The 25,724-nt window shown below is 42.5% G+C and overlaps 1 protein-coding gene across 1 annotated transcript in view; it reads right to left on the bottom strand.

Annotated features, from left to right (window-relative positions):
* Positions 1-3,046: 3,046 nt before the first annotated feature.
* GSG1L (GSG1 like) overlaps positions 3,047-25,724 on the bottom strand; it is a 61,685-nt gene continuing 39,007 nt past the window's right edge. The window contains exons 4-7 of the mRNA XM_050713903.1: positions 22,812-22,923; positions 18,282-18,449; positions 4,645-5,250; positions 3,047-3,473 (exon numbers count right to left, since the gene is read on the bottom strand). Coding sequence (XP_050569860.1) covers positions 3,047-3,473; positions 4,645-5,250; positions 18,282-18,449; positions 22,812-22,923 — 1,313 coding nt within the window. The remainder of the gene's footprint in view (positions 3,474-4,644; positions 5,251-18,281; positions 18,450-22,811; positions 22,924-25,724) is intronic.

Here is a 25,724-nt window from a genome sequence, read left to right as displayed (position 1 = left end):
CCCTCCTGGCTGCCAGGGCACACTGCTGGCTCATATTCAGCTTGCTATCAGCCACAACCCCCAGATCCCTCTCTGTGGGGCTGCTCTCCAACGTATCATCGTCCAGTCTGTACGTATAGCCAGGGTTGCCCCATCCCAGGTGCAGGACCCAGCACTTGCTCTTGTTAAACTTCATGCGGTTGGTGATCGCCCAGCTCTCCAATCTGTCCAGATGTCTCTGCAAGGCATTTCCACCCTCAACAGGGTCAACAACTCTCAGTTTAGTATCATCAGCAAATTTGTTCAAAACACTTTCTAGTCCTACATCTAAATTGTTTATGAAAACATTGAAGAGGTCTGGCCCTAAACTGGAGCCCTGGGGGACCCCACTGGTGACTGTCCACCAGCCTGATGCAACCCCATTTAGCATAACCCTTTGAGCCCTACCCATCAGCCAATTTTTCACTCATCATATTATGTTTTTATCTAGCTGTATGCTGGATATTTTGTCCAGTGGGATACTATGAGAAACTGGTATCGAAAGCTTTACTGAAATCCAAAAAGATTACATCAGCTGGCTTCCCTTGATCGACTAGATGGGTGATTTTATCATAAAAGGAAATGGGCATAAAAGGAATGGGGGTACAGTGGGCAACAAGTTGTGCTGGGTCTGTACATCAGATTGCAAGCAAAATAAATTGCTAATAAGCAGAGAACAGTATAGATACACCATGTTGGCAGACAGGTACTATCTGTCATACAATGGTCAGAACAACCCCAGAGCCCTTACCTAGAAGATCCAAGAAGGTGCAGAGCATGTCCTTGACATGTCCCATCCTAAGACATCCGGAGCTGGATGACACTAAGAATGATCTTTTCTTTTTAAATAAAGCAAAATGAAACAAAAAGCTCAGCAAACTTCTAAGCATGTAGGATGTGGCTCCTAAACAAGTATGTTATTTTTATTTTAGGGAACTCATGGTTTTGGCTGGGATAGAGTTAATTTTCTTCATGGTAGCTCATATGGTGCTGTGTTTCAGATGCAGGCTGGAAATAATGTGTGTCACACCCTGGTGTTCCAGCTGTTGCTGAGCAGGGCTTGTACAGAGCCAAGACCTTCTCTGCTCCTGATGCTGTCCAGCCAGTGAGGAGGCCGGGGGTGCCCAAGGAGGTGGGGGGAAACAGCCAGGCCAGACCTCATGCTCAGCCATGGCACTGGGGGAAAGAAGGAGGAGGGGACCAGCTCGGGGTGACAGAATTTGTCCTCCCGGGACAACATCAGCATGACAAGCCCCACTATCCTGGAAGGGGCTGCACACCTGCCTGCCGCTAGGCAGGAGCAACTGCATTCCTTGCTTTGCTTTGCTTGCGCGGGCAGCTTTTGCCTTACCTCATCAGCTGCCTTTATCCCAAGCCGTGAGTTCTCACTTTTACCTTTCTGATTTTCTTCCCCATCCCACCTGGGGAGAGAGAGCGAGTGGAGTTTTTGAGGTTCTGAATGGGAGGATTTGAAGAGCAATGGCTGGCGTGACAGGAGAGGTGCATCTCAGTGAATGAATGTCATTCCATTCTGTGTGTATTAGGAGGAAAACTTGAATTTCACAGACATGCAAACACACAGGACTCTTTCACATGTATCATCAGCCAGGCATGTACATACTCTTAACACTCTGGTCATTTCCCTGTGTCATAGAACCTGAGCATGGCTGCAGGGCCAACCATGGAAAGCCTGCCAGAAAAGCAGGCAGGCTGCTAGCAGCAGCTGCATGGATCTGCTCTATCAAGAGGCTGTGGAATTGCTTAGTTGAGAGATGGGACTCTAAAGGCATCCTGTGAAGCCACAGCCAGGAAAGAGGGCAAGAATGCAAAAATATTAAAAGTAAGTGGAAAGAGCAAAGTTTTTTGTCCCTTATTTGTTATAACAGGGACTCCTGAAATATGTGTTCTCTCTCCCAGTCAAGGCTGTGTTAATCAGATCTTAGAGAGCTTTTCCAGCACACAAATTGCTGTTCATATACAGTGATGAATGTTAGTGCTATTATACCGCACATTTGGAATTGTGGAAGCAGGAGAACTTGACTGCAATCAAGCAGCACTTGTCCCTAAATGTCATTGCTCACCAAAAGTACACGAGCTCATACAGATGTGTACTATCGTACATAAAACACAAGGTCTTGGTCTGTGTCACAGATGCTACACTGTTTTGTGGTGAGATGGCATGGTAACCAGCACAGAGTGGCTAAGACAGGCACCAGAGATGCGTCTTTGCCATGTAAAGACAAAGCACAGTTCACGTATTTGAACTGTTCTGTCAGCTCAGTTATCAGAAGGTGAGAAAGTCAGAGGTCACAGACTCCTACCTTTACCTGTTTCACTGGTGGATTGTTAACTCCCTCATGCCTGAAGTGACCTGGGGACTTCAGTACACTTTTATGTCCTGGCTCTTAGATATCTCCAGTGGACAACTCTTTGGGTGCACTGCAGCTGACGACGTTTGTGCCCTGGATTTCTTCCCATATAACCCAGGACGCGAATGGGCAGAAGAGGGTGGTTTGCTGCATGCCCAGGTTCTGTCCCATTGTGTATTCAAGCTATAATTGTTGATTGATGTGCAAGGTATTTAGACAAAAAAAAAAAAAAAAGAAAAAGGACAGGCACAATTTTCTAACAAGTAATGTAATTTAATGAATGATATACTCTAGAAAATAGAAACTACCCAGATGCTGGTTGACAGGTCTGTTTGGGGTGGGGGGAAGGCCCTTGCTTGAACACACAATGCCTTGTTTCAATTCTTTTGGCAGTATTCATAGTAGCTGGAAACAATGAAACATCCACATATTGAAAGAGACACTAAGGGGAATTTTTTTGTCTTAATTGTAGTAGGTATGCAGAACGTCTTTTCACCCTGTCTCATCAGGTGACATGAAGGGCTCAGAGCTCACCAAGATGTTTACAGATGATTCATACCTGGAAGGGATAGACTCAACCAACTGTAAGTACCATAGTTCAGTGCTCAAAAATCATCAGAGACATGTCTTACTTTGCAGAAGATTTTCTGAACTCCGTGTTATTGCACTTCTTTCTGTGTGCTTTTCTGTATATGTTGTGTCTCTTCCCTCAAGGTCTGGCTGCTAATTCCAGGGAATATGCTTTTCAGAATGTCACAATACACTGTGTACAACTCTGGGTCTATTTTGGGCTTGGGCAGAGATCTTGTGTTGCTTGCCTGTTCAGTGACTGAGTGCTGTAGCAAGTACACATCGCTGAAAAGTGCAGTCAGGATTTTGTGTGCAGCCTTGTAAGGATCATCTTCAGACTGCACCATTGCCTTGAGCTCTGTCAGGGTGTAGCCATTGTAACGCTTGCTGTCTTCTGCCAGGGGCTGCACTGTCTCACCAATGTGTCTCACTTTCCACTTCAAGCATTTCAATTCTTCTTTTACATCTTCTAGTTCTTTCTCCATGGCTTGGAATTCCTCTGTGGTTACAAATCTCCTGGCAAGAAAAGAAGTGGCAGACACAGTGCAGAATTCAGTGTCTCAGTGGGGTAAAATCAGCCCAACTTGCATGGGGTCAGGCCACAGAAACTGAGGTTTGGAAGGGAGGTACCTGCCATGTCACTGAATACACCCTCCAGCTCTTATTTGTCAGACTACACAGTAACAGCCTATTTTCTCTGCTGCTGTGAATGGGAATTTTTTTCAGAACCTGACCATGCTATCGCTCCCTACAGCTACCTGAAAGGAGGTTGCAGGAGGCGGGTGTCAGTCTCTTTTCTCAGGTGACAGGTGATAGGAAATGGCCTCAAGGTGCACCAGGGGAGGTTTAGACTGGATGTCAGGAAGAATCTCTTCATAGAAAGAGTGGTTAGGCTTCGGAATGGGCTGCACAGGGAAGTGGTGGAGTCCCCTCCCCTGAAGGTAATTAGGAAGGCTGGGGATGTGGAGCTTAGGGACATGGTGGTGGTGGTTTAGTGGTGGGTTTCTAGTGCTAGGTGGATGGTTGGACTTGGTGATCTTAAGGGTCTTTTCCAACCTAAATGATTCCATGAATCTATTGTTAAGAGGCTTTTTCCAAAGTCCAGATGGACTGAGTCTTTATGCCAGTACTGGCATTTAGTTTAAACTCTCTTTCCTCCCCAGGGCTTAGTACTTCTATTCTAATCCAAATGTAATGGTGATAGAATGTGGGGCACTTGTGTCACTTGAAGGGGGAACATCATTCAGTAAGATTCACCTTGAAGACCAAAACTAAATGGTAACTGTATTAGCCCACTAGAGGATAAAGAAGGAATGATGGTGGGGGTTGAGCTGTATCATGACAGTTTTGCTTCCCAGGTGGCTGACTAGTACAGGGAGAGAGATGGATTCTCATTTGAAAGGAAATGAGACCACATTTATACTGTTTTGTTCAAGGAGATGGGGTTGACAACCTGGCCCAGGCATGGTCCATATTCAGATCTGGTTAGCTAAAAAAAAGGGAAGGAAAATATAATGGTTTTGCAGGGTTATGTGAGAGCATAGGGTAGTTACAGGAAAACAAACATTGGAAACATCTAAATTGTAAAAGATTTAAATTGTTTGATAAGGGGTTGTTAATGATTGTGTATCATCTGTACTAAGTCGAGTCATTTGAGGACTTAAACGTGTATGATCTGGTTACATACCTTTCATGATCAGGATCTTCCAGATCTGATTCAAACCCCCTTCCTGTAGTTTTTAATCCAGTTTTAGAAGAGCCAGGAGACTGGGAACTATCTTCAGGAGTCATTGTTGCTGGAGGCCTTGTGCTTTTCCTGGTTGGGGTCAGTGTGTAAGCTGATGCCGAAGCTTCTAAGCTGTGTGCTGTGTGAGGACAAAAGGTATAGAAGGAAGTAGCATTGATCCCTGGACTGACTGGAGAGGAGTCAGAGTATTGCTGAGGCTTGGCTGAGCTGGGTGTTAGACTGAGCCTGGGGCTGGATGGGCAAGATGCTGCAGTAGTCCTTGCACCAAGTGGGCCAGAACATGAAATTGCTAAATTTGTATTTCTTTGCTGAAATGTCTTGGGGCTTGGTGATTCTCCTGGGGCCAATCTAGTGATGGAGACGATGTCCAGCTGGGTTTGATCCTGAACCGTGGAGATCTGTCTGGTTGGTTCTGATGAAAGTGAAGAGCTGCTTGATATGTTGCTGGAAGAGCTTGACGTAGCAAATGGGGGTATTTTCTGAGCATTATGATCACTCCTGTTCCTCTGAATGCTAGTGACATTTACAGCTGGGTGTTGTGAAGCCCTGAGGAAAGACAAACACACAGTTTTTCCTCTGGACTAGCCTAATTGCTTATAGAGCAATTTTAGTTCTACTCTGGGACAATTTTAGGCATATATCCCATAGCTGCATTTGCCCATAGCCTGATTTGGTTCTCATGTCTGTATAAAATCCTCTGCTTCTGATGACCAAGAGCAAAGTATTTGAGAATAAGGCACACAAATTCATGACCAGTTCCTCCCTGGTGCCAGCTAAGCTATCATCAGCGTAATCACTGGCATGTCAGTGTTCTCCTTTTCAAAGTCACAGAGCTCTGTGAGAAACAAGGATTTGGTATTGGGCAAGGACAGGGAAACACAGGAAAGCTAGAAGGTTTCTGGCATATCGATTGTGACAAATTCCAGTAAGAATGCAAGAGGATAAAACCTGACTTGCAGGTTGTCTCAGCACCTGCCTTTGATCATCCCTGCAAAGCATGAAGACCAGCCCTCACCTTGGACCCATATGCTTTGGTTTCCTGGTAGCTCTGCATGGTTGCCCAGTGAATCATGGGATGAATAAACAGGCAAAGTAAAAATAGAAGAACTGCACAGAATGATATCATTGTTCATGTAGTGACATTATAGGACATTTCCTTTATACAGCTGAGTGCTATGGACTTTTCCCTCCACCCTAAGTCGTAAACTGTGCACACAACTGACCAGCTTTTAGGTGACTGTAAATGTCAATTGCATGGCGTTCCAGACTGCCTCACCTGAATACTGTTTTCTGTACTTCTCTCCTGGCTGCTGCCGGGAAGGAGAAATCCCAATGCTTTTTGCTATATAGCTAAATCTGACTTAGTTTGGCAAGACTGATGGCAAGAGAAGAAGATATACCAGTGTAAACTGTAATTGTTCTTATGGATAGTGACTGCAGCTAGAAATCCTTTGACCTTGATAGGGAACATGAGCACATTCACTGGGCATATCACAATTCGTAATTTCTGAGAAACAAAGGACATGACAGACTTCTGTAGTAATACCAGCTACCAGCTGAGTCCTCTTGTGCATCTGGTATGTTCATGTTCCTCTTGTGGTAGAAGATTGCAGAAAATCGTGGTCTGGATATGTTATATATGAGATCTAGTGTTCTGTTAGTAAAAGTGGCTTGAATTAACTGCATGTTCACTTCTCTGCCTTTCTCAGTGTCAGATGCAATTAAACCCCATTTTTTAAGGCCCTAAAGGGCAAGCCTCACACCTTTTGGCTTCAGTGGGGCTGCTGAAACAGTTAAGACCTTTGCTAGATCACAGAATAATTATCAAGTTTAAATCAAATTTAGAGTTTTTATAATTGGAAGAGCAGACAGTAGCAGAGCTGCTGAATATAAACAGAACCAAAAGGCAGCATAATATGAGTTATATAACAGGCAGGAGAGTAAACAAGGCCAATTGTTGGGGAACACCCTTCCCCACAAGTCCTTGCTTTCAAAAACTGACTGAACAGGGGATGACAGAAGACATTTCCAACGGTGTAATTAAAGATGCTACAGAGCTGGATCTAAGATGCAAAACAGACTCCCTACCTACAAGGGCACAGCCCTCATCCAGTGCAGCAAAGTTGAGGAGAGAGCGGTTTGAACTCCTGCTGCCCTTCATTGCCAATTCAGATGTCAAAGGAGAACGTGACATATTCAATGCCAAGGCGCTAGGGATGAAGCAGTCTCTGCTTGTGGCAGGTCTGGAAAGCTCTAACTGAGTCACAGTTAGTTAGGAAAGGCAAAGCCTTGCTGTTGCTGGAAGAAAGGTAAATTCTGGATGCTTCTGCATGTTCTTTGCTCCCCATCCCATCCCTTGACAAAAGGCTTCTCTTTGCTCATAAAAGAAATGTTTCTGGGTTTTCTAATGCAGCATTTTTTTCTGGGGTTAAGTCCTGCCCGCACACTATGTGTAGCTTAAATGGGCTGCAACCCTTATCAGAGATATCTAAGCCAATGGCCTAGGACTGTGACCATCCAGGGATCTTGCCATTACTTAGGCATCATCAACAATGGTGTTGTTCTTTTTTACAAAAAAATTGCACCTTTAGTAAAATGGAGAAATTGTCATCTTTTCCTGTTCTTGTAAATGTTATGCCATCATAAATAGAAACTTCAAACAGCTTCACAATGCTGTCTTCTCCAAACCAAATTTGAACTGAGTTTCCGGCTTCAGAGGTGAATTCCAACACTTAGTCCTCTTTACTGCTTGTAATGTTTTTTTTTTTTTTCCTGAGACAGCCCAGCATATCACTACATATTCCTTACTAATATGTGAACACATTTTACAAGCTCTGTAATAGATAAGCATGATTTGTAAAATTGGCCACCTTTTACCAGTTTCTAAAGTTGGGTTTTATTTGCTATTTAAATTAAATCATTATTAGTAGAAAGACTTCCCTGAACAAATTCTCTTAATGGCAGCATTACAGAGAATATTTTAATTTTGGCCTTCAGTACTCAGGTGTTCTGACAGAATTTATGGCTCAGTCCTTAAACAGCTATCCAGGGATCTGAAAAGCCTTAGAAAAGCTTTTATACAAAAGCTCAAAAAATAAAGCTTTTTCAGGTGCTTTTGCAGAAGACTGGATTTTTCTATACTAGTCTACTGTTCATTTTTCTGAAGGGGTTTACAAAGACACTTCTTATGATCTTCTAACTTTGGAGTTAATACTTTCATGCTTTGTTCAACTGAGAACATATCTGCAGCAGAAATGCAGTATAATACCTGGCAACTCTGACAATGATATAGGTTCAAAGGATAATTCCAGCCATTTTGCAGAATAAAATCCAAGACAGATTTTTTTGAATTTGTCAACTCATGGTTTTGATTCAGGTCATTGAAGATGCTTTCCTTCTTCACTACTAAACCCCATGATCAGAAAATACTTTTTGCTGTGGAAAAGTGGAGGAAACTTGTTCTGACAATAGCAAAACTCATTTTAAGACAACTGAAATGAAAATACATTCTGTAATTTTATATATATATTTGTCCTGAAATTTCTTGTACTGTAAAACTATTTGAACATTAAATGAACGATAATCCTTGCTTACATTCTGGAAGAAATATAACATGCACAGTAGCTAAAATGCTATTTGGGTGCATATACAATCTGCAATACTTCTTCTCACATCTCTAGCAGTGTTGGCCTGGGCTGTTTTTTGTTTTATTTTGTTTTGTTCTTCATAATTCCTGGATTAGCTGTAGGAAATGGCACATTTACAGGAAGACAATATTTAAAAGAGTGTGACAAAAAATCAGTTTCATAACTCATTGAAATTTCTATATGAAACTTCCCAATTCACTGGTGCTCTGGAAGAAAAAACAAGTATTATAAACTATCACTTTCTTTTACTTTTGCATCCTTCGATTTTCACTCTCCCCAGTGATTAACATGGGACTGAATTTACATTTATCATTATGTTTCTCACAGGAACAGAGGGACTACGTGGCCTAAGAAGAAATCTGGAGTTTGTTGAAGCAAAATGTCAAGTCTGGATTTTAGCAGAGGTAAATGAGGACAGAACTGAGACCTATAACTTTGGAGTTTCCTAGTGGGCAAGGGTTTGCCTGAAGACAGGACTGAAATTCCCATTGCTTTCAGTATAGCAAGACTGGTTCTTAGGTCTGTAACCATCGTGCTTTATCAGAGGGGATTTTTTTTCACTTGTTTTTATGTGGTGAATCACTATGAACTGAATAAATTACAGGAACAATTGCAGGACTTGGAGTTGAAATCAATGCTGACATGAAACAGGAAGGTGATTGCAGCTGTCATGTGCCTCCACAAGGAGAATCCTTGACTCAGCTTTGAGCAACATTTCAAATGCATCAAGCCCTTGTTGTCTGCCTTTTTCCAGCCCTGTGCTGCTCAGCATATAAAGCATGTTCCCTGTTGTTAGAGTGACCTTGTCTACCGTCTGTGCCTTGCCCTCTCCAGCTGAGCTTGTGCAATATACTTTCTGTGGCACTGAATTTGAAGATAGATGAAAGTTTCTTGCAAACCCAGCACTACCTTCCTTCTGTGGCTCCTGGAACCAAGAAAAAGCAGCAGATTTTCATTTTTATGAATCATTCTCATCATATTTTAAATCTAGATTGCTTCTGATGATCTTGCTTGAATAGAAAAAGATGACAATATGCTTTAAATTGAAGCACTGAGAGGCTGTTTGCATAAATCTTACTGTAGACAACCAGGGGTAGGAGGATGGTGGAAGAACTGTGGGATGGACCCTGGGGAAATGCCTGCAGGTGATGATATGAGAACAAAATGGATTTTTTTCAAGGCCTCCTCTCAGTCAGGCGACCCTCTAAAACACCCACACTGAAAAAACAATGGCTTTCTTATTTTAATGATGGATGCATTTTGAATAGTCTTTCATTTTTCTGCAAGAAAAGGTGGTGTCCTGGACCCTGGGTTAATCTGCCTCAAATAGCAGCCAAGGCTTTTTGACACAGACAATAAGCAAAAAAATGGAGAATATGCTATTTCCTGCTATTGGCCCTTCTGAGCTACCTGTCTCCTCTTTAGCTTTGCCACCGTATCCATTCCTCCTTGTTCACTGTGTCTCCTGCCTCTTTCTTATCCCTTGTTCTACATCTGTTCTCTGTACCTCTCCCATCTGCCCTGTGGACCCCAAGAACATTGATCAAAGCAGCAGGCTCATTATATTAATGCCTAGTGGTGGGAGAGGATTGGAGGAGAGAGTGGAAGTGGTATGAACATACAGATGTCTGAAATCAGGTATAAGTAATAATAGTGAGCATTTCTTGCTCACAAATAACTGCAAAACAATATCAACAAAGATATCCTGATGTGAAACTTCTTCTATCATTTTTGTATAGCAACTGCCCAACCAGTGCATTGAGATCTCCCAGCCCTGCACATCTGATAGAAAAAATTGAGACCTGCAAGGTCAAAAAAGACAACAAATAGGCTACTGAGAGTATTTAGACATTTGCAGTGGAAATGATAATTTTGGTACAAACAAAATATGGCTGGAGTTATTAGATGTGTAAGTGCCAGCGCCATACATTTGCGAAGGAATCGAGCAGAGGATGTCAATTTATAGCTAGAGCTCCTCAATGTTGTTCTTAGCCCAGCTCAGGCAAGTTTCCATGTTAAAGGAAAATTATGGTTTAGTGATGGACATTACATGGTTTAATGTATAATTATCTAGACTGGCTATTGCATTACTCTGATCAAGACTCCCAGAATCAAGCTTCTGAGAGATTTATAATTAAAGGCCACTTTTCAAAATGGATGCTTAGTCTCCTAGCAGAGGAACTTGAGATCCTTGAGTCCTGTCCTGTCCTGAAGCTCTCTGTGTTACCTGCAATCTCACATTTCTCCTGGGTTGTTCTCAAACCTTTATTATTCTCTCCTCTAAAGTCACCTGTAGAGTGGGTGTTTGTCTTCTATGATTGCTCAGCCTTGTCCTTTTAATCTTTTATGTAAATGTTTTAGCATTTCGCTCTACAGTGGCACTCAATAAAAACCCTCACTCTCAACAAGATCCAGATATTCAATTTTGTCATTGTGGAAGGACAGGAAAAAGAATGGTATCTGAATATGAGTGAATATTCTTGATACACTGTTTCGTTCAAATTAGAACAACCTTGGAGCATTTCTAAGTGAGACCAGCTGGCAAGTCCTCCAGGGAATGAAGTGCCAGTTGAAGTTTTGAGCACTAGCCATTAGCTTGGTAGGGAGGGAGTTTTCTTGGGAAGTATGACCCAGAACAATTTCATACTAATAGATTTTTTCAGGCCTGTGAAAATGAAGGATGTGGATCTGCCTGTGGAAAGTTCTACAACTGCCATGACATTTTCAAGGAGCAAGAGTTACCAACTGAGCTGATGACAAAGCAAGCCTGAGAGCAGCACTAACTCTAGCATGTCTGCGTGGAGACCACCTGGAGAGCTGTTCCAGCTGGTCTGATGAGGAAGCAGAACCATTAACCATTAGGGTTGTGGACACCAAGCTTCCATGAGTATGTGGCTGAGATGTGCATCTCAGCAAGACAGAAGCAGCAAAATGCTATGAGGTTTCCAATTTTTATTAGCACAGACTTAGTCCTAGAGCTCTGTCAAGCAAGTCACTTTCCCCGTCCTCCCTCCTGCTGAATGAAGAATCATCTGCTTTCTTTGCAAGGAAATTGATGGAGACACAACACCTCTTTCCTGGAGAGTAAAGGAAAAGTATAGTATTAAGAGTAGGACAGGAGCCATCCTCCAATATTGCTCCATACATTGAACCATTGATTCCCATAGCTTAAAGCAAGTTTTTTTTTTTTGCAAATGATGAATAAAAGCATAACAAATTTCTGAATAAAGATTAATAGAAGTGCAAACAAAAGGCATTAATTATATAAATGTTATTGTCTATCAAAGCCGCTTTCAATCATTTTTATACTCAATAGCATGCATCATCATAAAGTGGTGATAAATATAGATGAAAAATGGTAGTGATAATGAAAGTTATACAGGTGTAAATTATAGCATATTTTTAAACTACTATGAAATCACAGCTTTTTGAGATAGCATAAAATTATAGGATATATGTACAGCCTAAATTGAATCCTGGAGAATTTTGTACTCTTCATATGCTAGTTGATTACTGTTTGGGCAGCACTGTCTGGGAAACTTACAAACCTCTGTTTACAGTGCTTCCTACTCCAAACCTTATTCTTAACTCCAAGAAACCAGTTGTGGGGACAGTACAAGCCATCGTGTGCCGGATGTATTCAGAGCCATGATCACTTACTATTTGGGGAGCAGCTATGGAGGCACTGTAACCTCAGATCCCCAGCCTCAGCCCTCTCCTCCTCAGTCCTGGAAAAGAGAATATAGAAGTAGCACCTTTAACAGAAAACAAGGCTGCTCCCAAATGTACAGAAATGGAAGGGTCAAAATAAATAAGAGAACAACATACCTGGGCTCCTCCATCTATAGCCAGCCAGGCCCATTATGGTGATCATAACAGTCTCAGGAAGGACTCAGTTCCATTGGTCTTGCCCCTCTCAGGGGAAAACTTATGTAAAGAGGCCATAGGGAATAGAAATGAGGGGCTCAGGGCTGCGTCTCTCCCATTCTTTCACTTTTTAGGATGCATTTAAGCATCAGGGACTAACAGCATTGTACAGTACATGCGTGTTGGGAGTGGATATGTTGCTAGTGCTACACCATTTAAATGCCAGTTTGTAATTTTCCAGAAGGAATAGCTCTGCAGATAGACCCTCCTGTGTTGCAGAATGATGTGCAGGATAAAGTATAGAATAAATTCAAGGCAGAATGTTACACTCATCCTTGTGTGCTAATCAAAGGTGAATTGTCAGATGTGAAATTCTTATTGTTGCCCATGACAAGATATTGACCCTGTAAAGAGGAAGTACTGCAGGTCAGTAGCTTAAAACCTGTTCAAATATAAAAGGTGACCAAGGAAGAAATCAAAGCAAGAGTCTGGCATATCTTTTGACAATATGATCTGCACGACATTTTTATGTGAGTACAATGAAGTTAGAGAAAGAAAGGTCTGATTAAGGTACATTAAAGAAATGCACAAAAACTAAAAAAAATGTGCTTAAAAATAATGACTTAAAAAGTTCAGATTCTCAAAGGGTCAGGAACAGTCCTGATTTATTACTTCTGCAATAATAGTTTTGGTCCTGACATCTGTTTCAAACTTCTCCCAGCATTTGAAAACTACATTTTCTAGCCCTGCAGAGACAGTTTGTCTGCACTGTTATCAATGTCAGTTTATACTCATTTCAAGTTAGAATTTCACCAGTAACATCTGCCTGATGTTTCATCAGTTTGCAGAACAGAGTAAGGGCTTAGTCAGCAAGAAAGATGCTGTGAAAACAGCTCAGTACCACAATGGGTTTTGATGGACAGTTGAAAGTTGGCAAAAACTGGATGGATGAATAAACTTAGGAAGGTTGAACTTTCCTGATTTGCTTGATAAATTTGTATGCTGGCTTGACAATTGCTATGAAGTGAGATTTGCTTCACAGGGAGTAGAAGGCTGGGTATCAGACAGGTGGCAGGGCCATGCTGATCTCTTGAACCTCTCTCTGAGAGGTTCCCTCTCCCATTGGTGCCAGGGTGGGCTGACCTCCTTACTCCATCTGCAGTGGCTACAGGTCCAATGGGATGCAGCACTCCTGGCCTCACACAGCCTGACCATGCCTGGATGCATTTTTCAAAAGCTGCTACTCTTCCTCCTCTTGCCAACAGTAAAAGAGGTCACTGGCTAGTTCAAGATTACTCATATCATTTCAATAGCTTTTTATTCCTTGATTAGGTACTGACTAGTCCCTCTCCATGAAAAGCTCCCCTGAATTTGATTTCTGCCCTTTCAGCCCCCCTATCTGAACCCTAAGCTTTAGTTCTCCATACTCTTATCCAAAGCCTCCACATTCCCTCACACTAGATCCTCCTCTCTGCAGCTTTGAAGGTCCTTCCCATGTACAGCACAGCTGACGTAGTTCCTATGGTGTGGAGACTAGTGTTCACAAGCAGCAGTAATGCAGACAGGCTGAGGCTCATATGCTGTGAGGAGGGGATGGAGTGAGCTGGTGGGGAGCGATGGGTTGGGGGCTATGTGGCTCATCCCCTGCACAGGTTGTGAACATGGTGTACACTTCTTGAAACAGGAGCCATCAAGGGAACATCATCTAATACATTGCTAGTGAATCTTCAGTTGGGGTCTTAGGGAGTCCTCAAGAAAAGCTAGTGCAGATGCATGCGGTTAAAATTAAATGAAATACAGTGATGTTATGCTTGACAAAGTACTTGCAGGAGAGGTGTTTTGTTGTCTTTTTGTATTTTTTTTATTCATAAAACAAATGTCTTCTCTGGGAACAAGGGCCTATGTTCCAACAAAAAACTTACTTCAGACAAAATGGGGCTAACTCTTCCTCTTCCCTGTCTCCCAGATGATGAACTGCAGCTGTGGAGACTGATGTCAAAGCTTTAACTTCCTCCAAAAAATATATTCCTCTTAGAAACTGCCCACTGCACTAAGTCTTTTCAACACAGAGGCTGTTTGCCTGTGTACCATGGATGCTGAATGTGTACTGAGGTAGAGAAACATGCAAAGAAGAGGGTAGTAATATATACAAAGCAAGTGGAAGGAAGAAAGGCCGGATGGTTTTATTTAAATATTTTGAAAAGGAACATGGAAGTGTAGGAGTAGGAGGGAAGGTGAAGTATCCCTGGATATATGCACAGGAAGGAAGGGGAATCTATTTTCTATTTGTGCAAAGGAACATCAGAGCTAGAGCAAGTCATGTGCTTGCTGAAACTGTTGGCACTTCCCTGGTGATGCAAAGAATCTAGAAATATGGTTCTACTAATCAATGTTCCCAGCACCCCTGCATTCATGGAGCATACCCAGGTGATGCTGACCACAAGCATGCTAACTTTAAAAAAAAAAAAAAGCCTGCAATGCCACACGGCTTTAGATCTCTAGAATGATCCCATGGTAATGCTGCCTCAGGACTTCTTGTTACACACTCAGATATGACGATTAAAATAATGCAAAATAAAAATAAGAAAATCATAATCATGAAGTACATTAGTTGACAGTGAATATAAGATCAAGCATCAACAACATTGTAAGAATGCTGTAATTATCAGTCCAGAAATGTAAGACATTGGTAGCCTAAATGTGTTTGCCGGGAGGTCTGTGGAGTGTCATGCTGCAGGATGAACAGGGATGTGGCAGAGATGTGCTCTGCATGAGAGGTCTGAGAGGTGCTAGGTCTGTGATAGTCACTCTGAGGGCCACATGTGCTGTTTGGGGGCACATGTCTCCATCCCATGGATGGGAAGAGGATACGTGCCATGCAAATGTGTATTTTTGGCTACCTTTCTGAAGAGTAGTTTCATTTCAGGGGCCCATTGTGGGACCTCTCTTTGTCTGCTGTGGCAGCACATGGTCTGGGGATGCCACGTGTTTGGGCTGTGTTTGCCAGGTGTGTGTAAAAGAGACTGGGGGATATGGCCAACTAGTGAATTGTTCACACAAACTCAAAAGGAGCAAGGAAGCTGGAAGGACAGAATAAAATGTACAGCCCTGTCATAGAGCAAATGGTAGAGACAACAATATTAAACATGGGTCATCTCTCTCCAGTATGAAGGCTGTTCCATACGCATGTTGCCCAGTACGGCACTTGTTTTGAGTGATATATATATATAAAGAGAATTAAAAAACACATGGATTTATACTGGCCAAAGTGTCTTTTTGTCTTGGGTGTACATGTGTTAAATACGCTGTTAGTTGCATGGCTAAGATGAAGCCTTCCTCCCAAGAGACGTGAACAAGCCTTTGGTGCTGGATTCAACTTGTCATGCTTGGTGGGCCAAGCTCAGTCATTGACCTGTTTATCTAGTATGTCGGTGTGAAGGTCTCTGAGATTACAGCTTCAACATGAATTTGATTGGAAAGTGGTATGTGATATTGTTTTACTTCTACATAAAAATGGCGAGTCTGTGTAGTATGGAGCGTGCATGAAGAATCAAAATCAAACCACACAACACAGATGTGGGATAAAGAGGGTTACAGTCCTCTATGCAGTTATTTTTTTTTCCTGTTTACTGTTCCAGAAAGGGCAGCAGTGATATCTTATAAAGTTTCCTTAGCATTTCCCAATATGATGCAACATATTCTGTTGCTTACAGTTCTGCTGGTCTCACATCTGCAATTCTCAGTTCAATAATTCAGCTGTTTCCCTCTCACTTTGTATTTCCCCGAGACACACAGGGACCACTTCCCCTTCACTGTCTGTGCTTTTTTTTTGAAACACAAAAATTTTTTTAAAACTCACTGTTGTCTCTAAAAGCAAAATTAGGAAAGTCATGGTTGATTGAATCATTTCTTTGATCCTTCCATATCGTATGAAATGTAGAGAGAAAATCTGCAATTTGGCAGAGAAGCAATTGTAACAGCAGAGCCTATTAGTTAAGGTTGGCTAACCAAAGCAAAGTTATAAGCAGTAAGGTCTCTAGTTTTTCCTGCTCAGGAGGACTCCTCAATTTCCTACCGAAATGTCTGATCATGCTAAATTTCCTGTCTCCTCAAAGCTCCCCAGCCACTCTCTTCCACCACTGAGAAACTGCTACGTCAGTCAGAAGAATGGGAATGAATCCTCCCTATGTTTTCTGCAGCCAAAATATCTTTACATTGCTTCTAACAATCAGCTTTTGGTGAGGATTCTCTGCACTTATCAGCTCCTTGTTGCATGAAGGCATACCTAAAGAGTCTATTAGACATTCCTTGTTGTCTGAGGTCAATGTTTTTGCGTTCTTCACATTCTGCAATGTTAAGCAAAGCTTCTTGTGAAAGAAGGAGGGCAGCAAGTGCACAAGTGCAGCCACACGGGCTAACAAAAAGAGTACAGAGCTATGACTAGCAGAACTCAGAATAAATTAGCATACTTTTTGACAAGGCATGCCTATATCCTAGTCATTAACCCATAGTGCCCTTCAGAAGGACCCTGCAAAGTCCAAGGCCTTTTCTGTGCTTTTTATTGAATAATTATTCCATATGCAATAAACTAATTTCTATTATATGATGTGTCAGCACCTTCCAGAGTGGCTGATCTGCATCCCATCTCTGCTGCCAGCAAGCGTAATTGCTCCAGTAGCTCATGTGGGCTGTCTCCTCAGGCACATTGTAAACCCCACTGGTGACAAGCGCAAGGTGTGTGTTCTAGAGAAAGGAGAATAACTGGTATAACTGATACATTGCAGATGGTTATGATGAGCGAGTAGAAAGGTGGAGATTGGTGCTGTTAAGTGTTTAAGTTTATGGGCAATGATTTTTGTGTGTAAGTGCAGGGGAAGGGGATGGGAAGGGAAGGCAGGATTAGTGTATCATGGACCAAATATAGGACTACGCAGGAGGCCAAAGAATGCGTGGGAGGTGAGCAATATATGTGAGGGGGAAGACCAGTGCATATACCATAACTGTGTGTTGACAGTGTTTGTACCTCTACCCCTGTACCCCTATCCATACAGAGGAGGAGGTAGCACTATAGGGGGTGCTGGGCATGCAGCAAGAACATGTAGGGTCTGGGTGGCAGAAGAGAGTGATAGCTTTTCTCTGAGGGTCAGGAAATATTTTGTAAGAAGTGGAAAATGCCTGTTAGAGGTTTTCCTGGTTGTCCTGTTCTTGTCATACTGGTAAGTGCACTCTCAGGCCAAGGAAGGAGCTGAATATGGACCCTGTATCTCATGATGAGGGCCAACTGGCCACCGAGCAGTTGGCTGTGCAGAGCCACAGCCACAGGCCTGTGCCTTGCGTGGTGGGCCCTGCCTGGTGATGGTCACACAGCGTGGGGCCAGCAGTGGGACAGATGGGCCAAGGCACCTGCAGGCTGTGTTTGTAGACAGTGTAAAGGAGTGTTTCTGGGCCTTCAGAGCTCAAATGGAACTTGATGTGAACCTAAGACCCTTGGAGCAGCGTGGGTGGCAGTGTGGGTGTTTTTGCAAAGGAGCATGGCACCGCAATATGATATGTGCACTATTTTTGTGTGGATGAGCTCAGGAAGAGCCCAGGATGGGTTGTAGCATGTGAATATGGAAGATGGCAACTCAAAGGTAGCCTGGTCGTGGCTGGAAAATGTCTCAGCAACTACTAAAACTTTAGGGAGGTGCCTATGACATGCTCTGAGAAAGGATGGCTGTAACAGTTGTTATACCCCCACAACTTTACCTTTTTCAGGCAGGGAAAATCTGATTGCATTTGTAACATAGCTTCTTACGTATTCCTATGAATCAAATGCATTCTGTAAGGACTTATTAGTCTTGTGTTTTAATGAGCACATATGAAAAGGCAGGCACTGGGACATCACAAAATTTAAGTAAAAACAGATCAAGCAGGATCTTTTGTGTTTCTCTTTAACACACATCTTCTCTGCGTATCTCAGAGACTTTGCCCACATGTGCTGAAATGGGCGAGAGCCTGGGTTTTCTGAGACTTGCAGAGTCCATGAAAACCTCCACTGACCGAGAGACTGTCTGCACTGACCTTTCTCTGAAGTACTTGATGGCTTCCTGGTCTAGGAAGTTCTGTTCTTCTCGAAAGCCCTGCTCAAAGATTTTGCGCTTGTGTCTGAACTCAATGACAGTCTTAGTGTAAGAGTTCAAGGTAGTAACGGAGGCCGCCATGCAGCAGGTGAAAGAACCCCATGCCAGACTGTGGAGAGAGAAACCAGCAAACAGAGCTGGGTTAAGACAGTAGCTCATGTCATATTTCTGAAGCCAAGAGACACACATACACAGGATGTGACTAGGCAGGTAAGTCAGCAGTGACAAACCCATCGTCCTCATCTTACCTCTAATGACTTATGGCACATGCTCAGACATGCAGGCAGATGCTGTGCTGGGCACAGCTTTAATCCCATGGATGAGTCCTAACGTTAGCACTTGGGGCACTGACAGAAGAGTCTGACATGTCTAGCTTTCCTTTTGAAATGTTTCAGAGCCTAGCAGACAAGTGCTAAAATGTATAGAGCAGTAATGAACACCTGGAAGGAGTTGTGCAGAGAAGTGTAATACCCCAGAGAGCATGTCTTTTGGGCCCCTAGAAGGTCTCCAGCATCTATGGGAGACTGGCTCCAGTGCTACTTCATGAATGGTTTCTATTTCATTTTGCCTTTCTCAGACTACTGTATTTCCATTTATCCCAGTTCATGGACATTTCTAGCATCCCTGGCTTATATCCAATCTCTGAAAGCCTGACCAGATTAGAAGACAGCACTTCCATTTTGTGGAGACATCCAACCTGAGGGCAGTGCCCCAAGCAAGCAAGCGGTGCTAGCCAACCTCAGTCAGCCAGTGGCAGGACACCTGCAAGTGACAGCCAGGAGCATGGGGAGACAGGGAGAAGGAAGGTGGAAGTAAAAAAGTGACTGTCCCAGTGCCAGACTGGAACAGCGGTGTTAGTCTGGGTCTCCTGGCAAGCAGAATTCAGCTGGGAGCTGTTCCGCTCACTGCTTGTGGATTAGGTTTCCCTCCTGTGTGCCTTCTGCCTCCAGCCTTTGCCTCACTGATCCTATGTTCAGATGTGGCTTGGGGGACTCCCAGGCCCAAGGAATTCAGGGTTTTTTTCAACACAAGTGTGGAGCACAAACAAGGCACTGTTTTCCCCCCTACTGTTTGAAGGACTTATCCTTGTTCAGGCTCCCCTCCCACCACATTCAGCCCATCAGCTCCAGCTGCATCTATTTCAAATTGGCTCCTTAACTAACTTGGATTAACTTAATCACCTGTCAGCTACACACTTTACCTGCTCCTTTCTTTCATCCTTTCTATAACCAATTTTAATGTTGATATAAATTATGCAGAATAGAAAAAATACAACCACAGTAGCATTATCTCATAAATAAGCATTATAAACCGAGCTCTCAGCATGAACTGTTTTCCCCTGAACTGTTTCGCAAACTGCAAATGTTCTGCAGACAGGGAAACAGTCCTTCATGTCAAATTAGACAGCACATATTCATGAACTGAAAAACCTGGGAAAAAAATGGTTCAAGTAAACAGAAATGGCTTATTTCAATGATTTCAAAACTCAGTGCATAACAACAGTCCTTTTACAGACTCCCATGGTAATGAAGTGTGTGGAAGCAGCCCTTTCCTAACCAGTTTTGAACCTGTTTGCCAGATGCAATCAAATGAGAAGGAAGTGTAGTGAACCCTTGGGGGGATGAAGTTCCCTTAGGCTTCCCATGGTTGGGTGGAGATGTGGAAAGGAAACTTGTGCTATGTGTAAGTGTCCAGGCACAGGGAAGCCTGGCAAGTCACTTCATGCACAGAGTGCATGGAAAAGCTCCAACAGCCCCAGACATTTCCAGCTGGTCTCCAGATCTATATCAAAGAAGAAGCCAGCTGAAACCACATGCTTCACTGTGCCCACTTAGTGCCTGGGGAATAACACACGGAGAACATTTTCTCTTGAATGTTTCTGATCATTTCTAATCATTAACTCAGAAATGTTGAAAGGTTCAAAGAAGGAAACGCAGAAAGACTCTTGGTGTGACCTCAGGTCTGGCATTTGGCAAATCATAATAATGAGGCAATTATGATTGATATGATTTACTTTTTATGGACCCTGGTTAAATGTCATTCATTTTTTTAAGTGTAAAGAGCACTGAGTTACATCATACTCTAGTGAAGACCTCTTTAAAAATAATGGCCCTCCATGCCAGCTGTGCCGAGGTGTGGTAGGACTGTACCTGCACTGCCTCTGGTAACTCAGCTCAGGTCTGTGGCTCAAACAGCTCAGGCTTGTGCATTTGTTTTCTTTCTGGAGCAGCCAAGCCTGAACTCCCATTGATCCTTGGAAATGCTGAAACTCGCTGCCTAGAGAATCCATCATCCCATTCCTGATGTGTGCCAGAGCATGGACCAACCTCCAGGTTTTGCCAGAGGCCTGGAAAGGGGGTCAGATAGCATGGACTGAGGGGTGCATTTTGAACCCTGGGACTTCTGAGCAGATCACAAGCAGCTATTGCTTATTTTGAGGAGAGGTATAATTATCATTCCTATCCAATAGAGAGGAACTGTAGTCACAGAAAACCATTTTTCCCATTGTCATATTTGAAACGAATGACAGTCTCTAGCTCTATTCATGACCTTTGGCTCTTGGGGAGGCTGTTGCCTGGCACCCCTCAGCGGTGTTGCAATTCTCTGTGCTCTGGTAGGTGGTCTAGAGGGATGCTGCTGTGATACTTTTTACCAGAAGCTGTAAATAACACTGATGTTTGCACTACTGATTCAAGGATATTTAAATCTCGTGCTTCTGGCCATCGATTGGAGCCAGACAGAGTAGAAAGAAATTCCTGCATGTGCAGTTTCCAAACCCACCAGATTGTGTGGGCACTTGTTTTTAACTCTTCTTCAAGTGGGTGTTCAGGGCTGGGCAGTGCCAGGAGTAGCTGTGATGCGCTGGCCTGCACAGCAGTAATGGTTTGGGTGTCGCTGAAGGGAAGAAGCCTTGCTTTGGCTGTGTTTGAGTTTCAAACTGGCACAGCATGAGGAATCCTCTGTCCTGTCTCAGGCTGCTGATCCACACTGCAGGCTGAAAATGCTGCTGATGTTCACATCTCCCTCAGGGAAGCTGTGACTGAATTCATGTTTGTGCCTTGCCCAGCATCTTGCATTGACAAATATGTTGCCTTGTAAGGTACTGGGAGGGAGAGACTTCCAGTACTTGCACTTCTGCAAAGAGTATGAAGTGCTGTCACCTCAGGGTGGGACTCTGGGCTCTTAGCACATATGCAGTGTGCATGGGTCTGGGATGGGCTCATGTGCCAAACGGGCCTGTTCTGTGACAGGCAGCTCTTGTCTTGCAGAAGATGAAGGGTGAATAATCTAATGACTGATTTACCATGCAAGACATTTAACAACATTATTAATTTTGAGTTTTGCAGTAAATTATAAAATAGATTACTAAAGACAAATAGATAGCAAGCATTACTATTTGATTGTATTAATATACAATTATTATTGTTACATGTTATAAATATTTATATTAATATTATATGTATATAAATATATAAATATATTTATAAGCTCATCCTTGTATGCAATAATAAATATTTATTAGTAATCCACACAATAAGGTGTATGTTAAAAATAATGTTATTTATATATTGCAATACGTTACTAAAATGTTAATAACTCCTTCCATGAAACACAGTATACAGAAGAGTAAAGGAGAGATTAACAACTCCCTGCAGTGTTGTGCATAAGAAGTACTTGTATTCATTTTCTGGTGTTTGCCAAGATTGCTGTATTTGCTTTGAAATGGAAATAAAATAGTACAATATATTCATAAATGAAAAAACTGAAGTGTTTTCCCAAGCCATACAAAGAGGCTGATGCTTCTAGAGGAATAAGAATGTTGTTTGCAATGCTTTTATTTCTATTCTCCTCATTCTGCTATTCTTGTCAAGCTTATAAACTTGCAAACAATATAACACAGCTGATGCATCTTGACCAAATTATCTTTATTCAGTTTTCAAAGATAACTGGGAAAGTTAAAAAAGAAAAATTAAAATTCTCCAGAATGTCCTTTCTATTCTCCCAGGCCTTCTCACCACGATTCACAGGAGAGGCTCACAGTGCCAGGAGCACTATGAATTTCTCTGCAGTTGTGTTAAAAATTACAAAGTAAGGTTCATCTGAGACATTAATTAAAAACAAAACCAAAAATAACAACAAAAAATCCTAATGCTCCCTGAAATGCCATGGCAATTATGTACCTAAATTGAACTTTAATGACAGTGCTCAATTTGTGTTGGTAATTGTGGTATCCGTCTATTTACAAATGCTATGTACCTGCTGATACGCACAGCTGCTGCTGTACAATTATCGATAACTGTCCTCTAACACTTCAGTGATTGCATGGCTATGTTGTTTTTTGCTCCTAGCGTTTTGGCAGCTGGAAATTCACATGCTTGTTCCTGGAAATTTGAGGTGATTCGTACAATCTCCCAACAGACTGATGGAACAACTCAAAAATGAAAAGATATTAACTAGCGGTGACACTTACCAGAAGGACCATCCATAGTCCCATGAATGAGGTCTCCAGTCCTCTGGCCCAAGGCTGACTGTCACTTGGAAAACTTGAGTATACATCATGTGTGCCACCATCCCCAAGAGACCTGAGAAGTAAGGATTGTAACATGAAATTTTGTGCTATTTAAAAAAATCTTTTAATAACACTAGGCACTCTGAAAGCTCTGCTAAAGTCTCTGCTGTAGTTTTATGGGTCTTTTATGCCTCCTATTCTAATGTGGAGGTGTTTGCAGAGGAAAGGTGTGACTGAGAGCTCATTATTTTACATCATACTGAATTCTCAATTAAGAGGAGAGTTAAAGAAAGAAAACCGTTGAAGAAAATTTTGCACAATTAGCATTGCCTCTAACCATGCTGCTGCAAAACAAGGGTATACCACCCACAAGATATGTCACTTAGCCCATCTCAGACAGGCCTCAGGTAACAGAATAAGGAGAGATGTTTCAGTAGGCAAAGCTAGGCTGAAAGCGTCAGCTCCAAATAGAACATTATTTTAGCTGAATGATTGTTAAGATTTATAAATCTGTACACTCGGAAAACAGTTGGATGTTACACAAAAATTTTAAGTTAATAGCTTGATATTCCTGGTAATGTGTGGTGAGATTCTATCACAGGAATACTTTTAATGGTACAATGTTGATAATGCTTGCTTTATGACACCTTTATATTTTTTCTGAGATAAGTACAACTGAATGAATATTAGGCCATGTGTTAGCTGCAGTTAGATGACATGGTAACCTGAGTTGGCTCTGCCACTTAGCTGACCATCACGGTTCTTCAGCTTAAGCAGAAAAAACTGCCTGTATTTTTACACTTAGACATCTCTCTGAGGAAAAGCAAAACTCTGTTTTCAAGAAGTGGTAGCAAGTGGCAACTCTGATGCTTGGGGAATTTTCTAGATACAGTAGGCAGGGATATGTCTGCTTTAGTAACTACACGGTGCAGCTGAGCTCACAAAAAGCATGGGTCCAGGCAGTTAGCTAAAAGTAGAGCAGGGTCATCCATTTCCCAAACAGACCTTGGGCCTACAGATGTTAAAAATCCCTCTGTGCTGCAACAACAGTTGAAGGCACTTCAAAATACCGGTGTTCTGCCACAACAGGGTACATTACACTTTGTCCTTAACTGAAGTCACCATTTATCGATGTCTCTGATCATCTTTTTTTTTTTTTTTTTTTTTTCCCCACAGGTGCCTTTTCTCCATGTGGAGTATTCTGATTTTCTCTGCCTAGACCCAAATTTTGGCTCTTCTTAACTTGACTCCTGTTTTCTTCCAGAATCTAAAGAACCTCATTAGTCTCACTACACGTGGGTGATTCAGGGCTGTTCTGGGGGAGGGAAGCTGGGGGAATGCCATGTTTGTGTTGAAGGTATATTAAGCAGGACATCGTTGTAGGTATGTTAAGCAAGACAAATGTCATATTTAATGCAAACAACTGCAGGGGCTGAAAGAAGATATTTTATTACAAGAAACCACAGTGAATTGCTCAGCTGCTCCATGTCAGTGTGACACAGTAGAAAGTCAGGAGGTGGAAGGAGCAGCTCACATCGGCAGAACTGAGATTTCAGCAGGGTGGGTGGCCTAGTGGGAGCTCAGCAAGCTGGCACGCACCTGGCTTGTTTCTGGCTGTATTTCATTTCCAGAATTTGTTGGGAGTTTGTTATACTTTTTAAGTCAGTGGATTTTTCTCCAGCTGGTGGTTATGCATTGATGTTAAAATTTGTGTCTTGCTATTCATATATCTTCTGTCACTAACTTTTCAACCTTGACAAAAGTATTACAGACTACCCTGAGGCTTGTCATAGTCACTTGGAGCCATCGGGAGGTTTGACAAGGCCAGAACTAACTTCAGCAAGGCTGTTCTGTTCTGTTCCATCGTACAAAGATTTAATGGGGATTTCAGTAATGTTCAGACCTTCCACTGTGTGGGAGGCTGGGATGCCAGTCCAGTGACACAGGTGAGTAGGAGGTCATGAGCAGAGACTGCTGAAATTCAGGCACCAAAGTGAAACTGAGGCATTTATTGCTTTTTCTGCCTAACTGGGGTGGGGATGTTGGGGGTGGACACTTGCCTTTTCTGTCAATGGCATTACGCAATGTATAAGCTATAGATAATAGATATAAGCTATAGATAATAGTTTTTTATTAAGGGAAGCCAAAATCATATAAATGGGATCTTGGTTTTTCATTGATTAAATATCATAGAATCATACAATGACAATCACCTCCCTTGACCTGCTGGCCACTCCTCTGTTGATGCAGCCCAGGATGCAGTTTGCCTTCTGGGCTGCAAGCGCGCACTGCCGACTCACGTCGAGCTTTTCATCCATCAGAAAGCCCAAGTCCTTCTCTGCAGGGTTGCTCTCAATGAGTTCTTCACCCAGTCTGTACTCATGTCCGGGATTGCCCCAGCCCAGGTGCAGCACCCTGCACTTAGGCTTGTCGAACCTCATTACGTCCACATGGGCCCATTTCTCAAACTTGTCCAGGTCCCTTTGGATGGTATCCCTTCCTTCTATTATATCAACTGCACCACACACTTTGAAATAGCTGAACATCTTGATATCACAGGAACACAGATAAATAAAAAGAGCTAGCACTGGTGCTCAGACAGCATAGACTTTCTGTACTTGTTCAGGTAGCGTAGAATTTATGCAGTCTCAAGATGTGCTGAGCTACAGACTTGAGAGGAGCCAACCAGTCCTGCATCTTTATACTCTGACTCCAGGAAAAAAAAAATGAAAATAGTATCACCACCTTTTTCAGCTACATTCTAAGCCAAAAGCTTTCTGCTTTCAAGATTTATGCTGCAGAAGGACTAAAACTACACGATAGACTTATTAGTACAGAGGGACAACATTTTTAAAGAATTTTAGTTAGATTAAA

Source organism: Cygnus atratus, chromosome 15 (assembly GCF_013377495.2).
Source record: "Cygnus atratus isolate AKBS03 ecotype Queensland, Australia chromosome 15, CAtr_DNAZoo_HiC_assembly, whole genome shotgun sequence".
Classification (NCBI taxonomy): Eukaryota; Metazoa; Chordata; class Aves; order Anseriformes; family Anatidae; genus Cygnus; species Cygnus atratus.
Note: the sequence above shows the minus strand (reverse complement) of the source record. Positions and strands in the feature narration are given on the sequence as shown.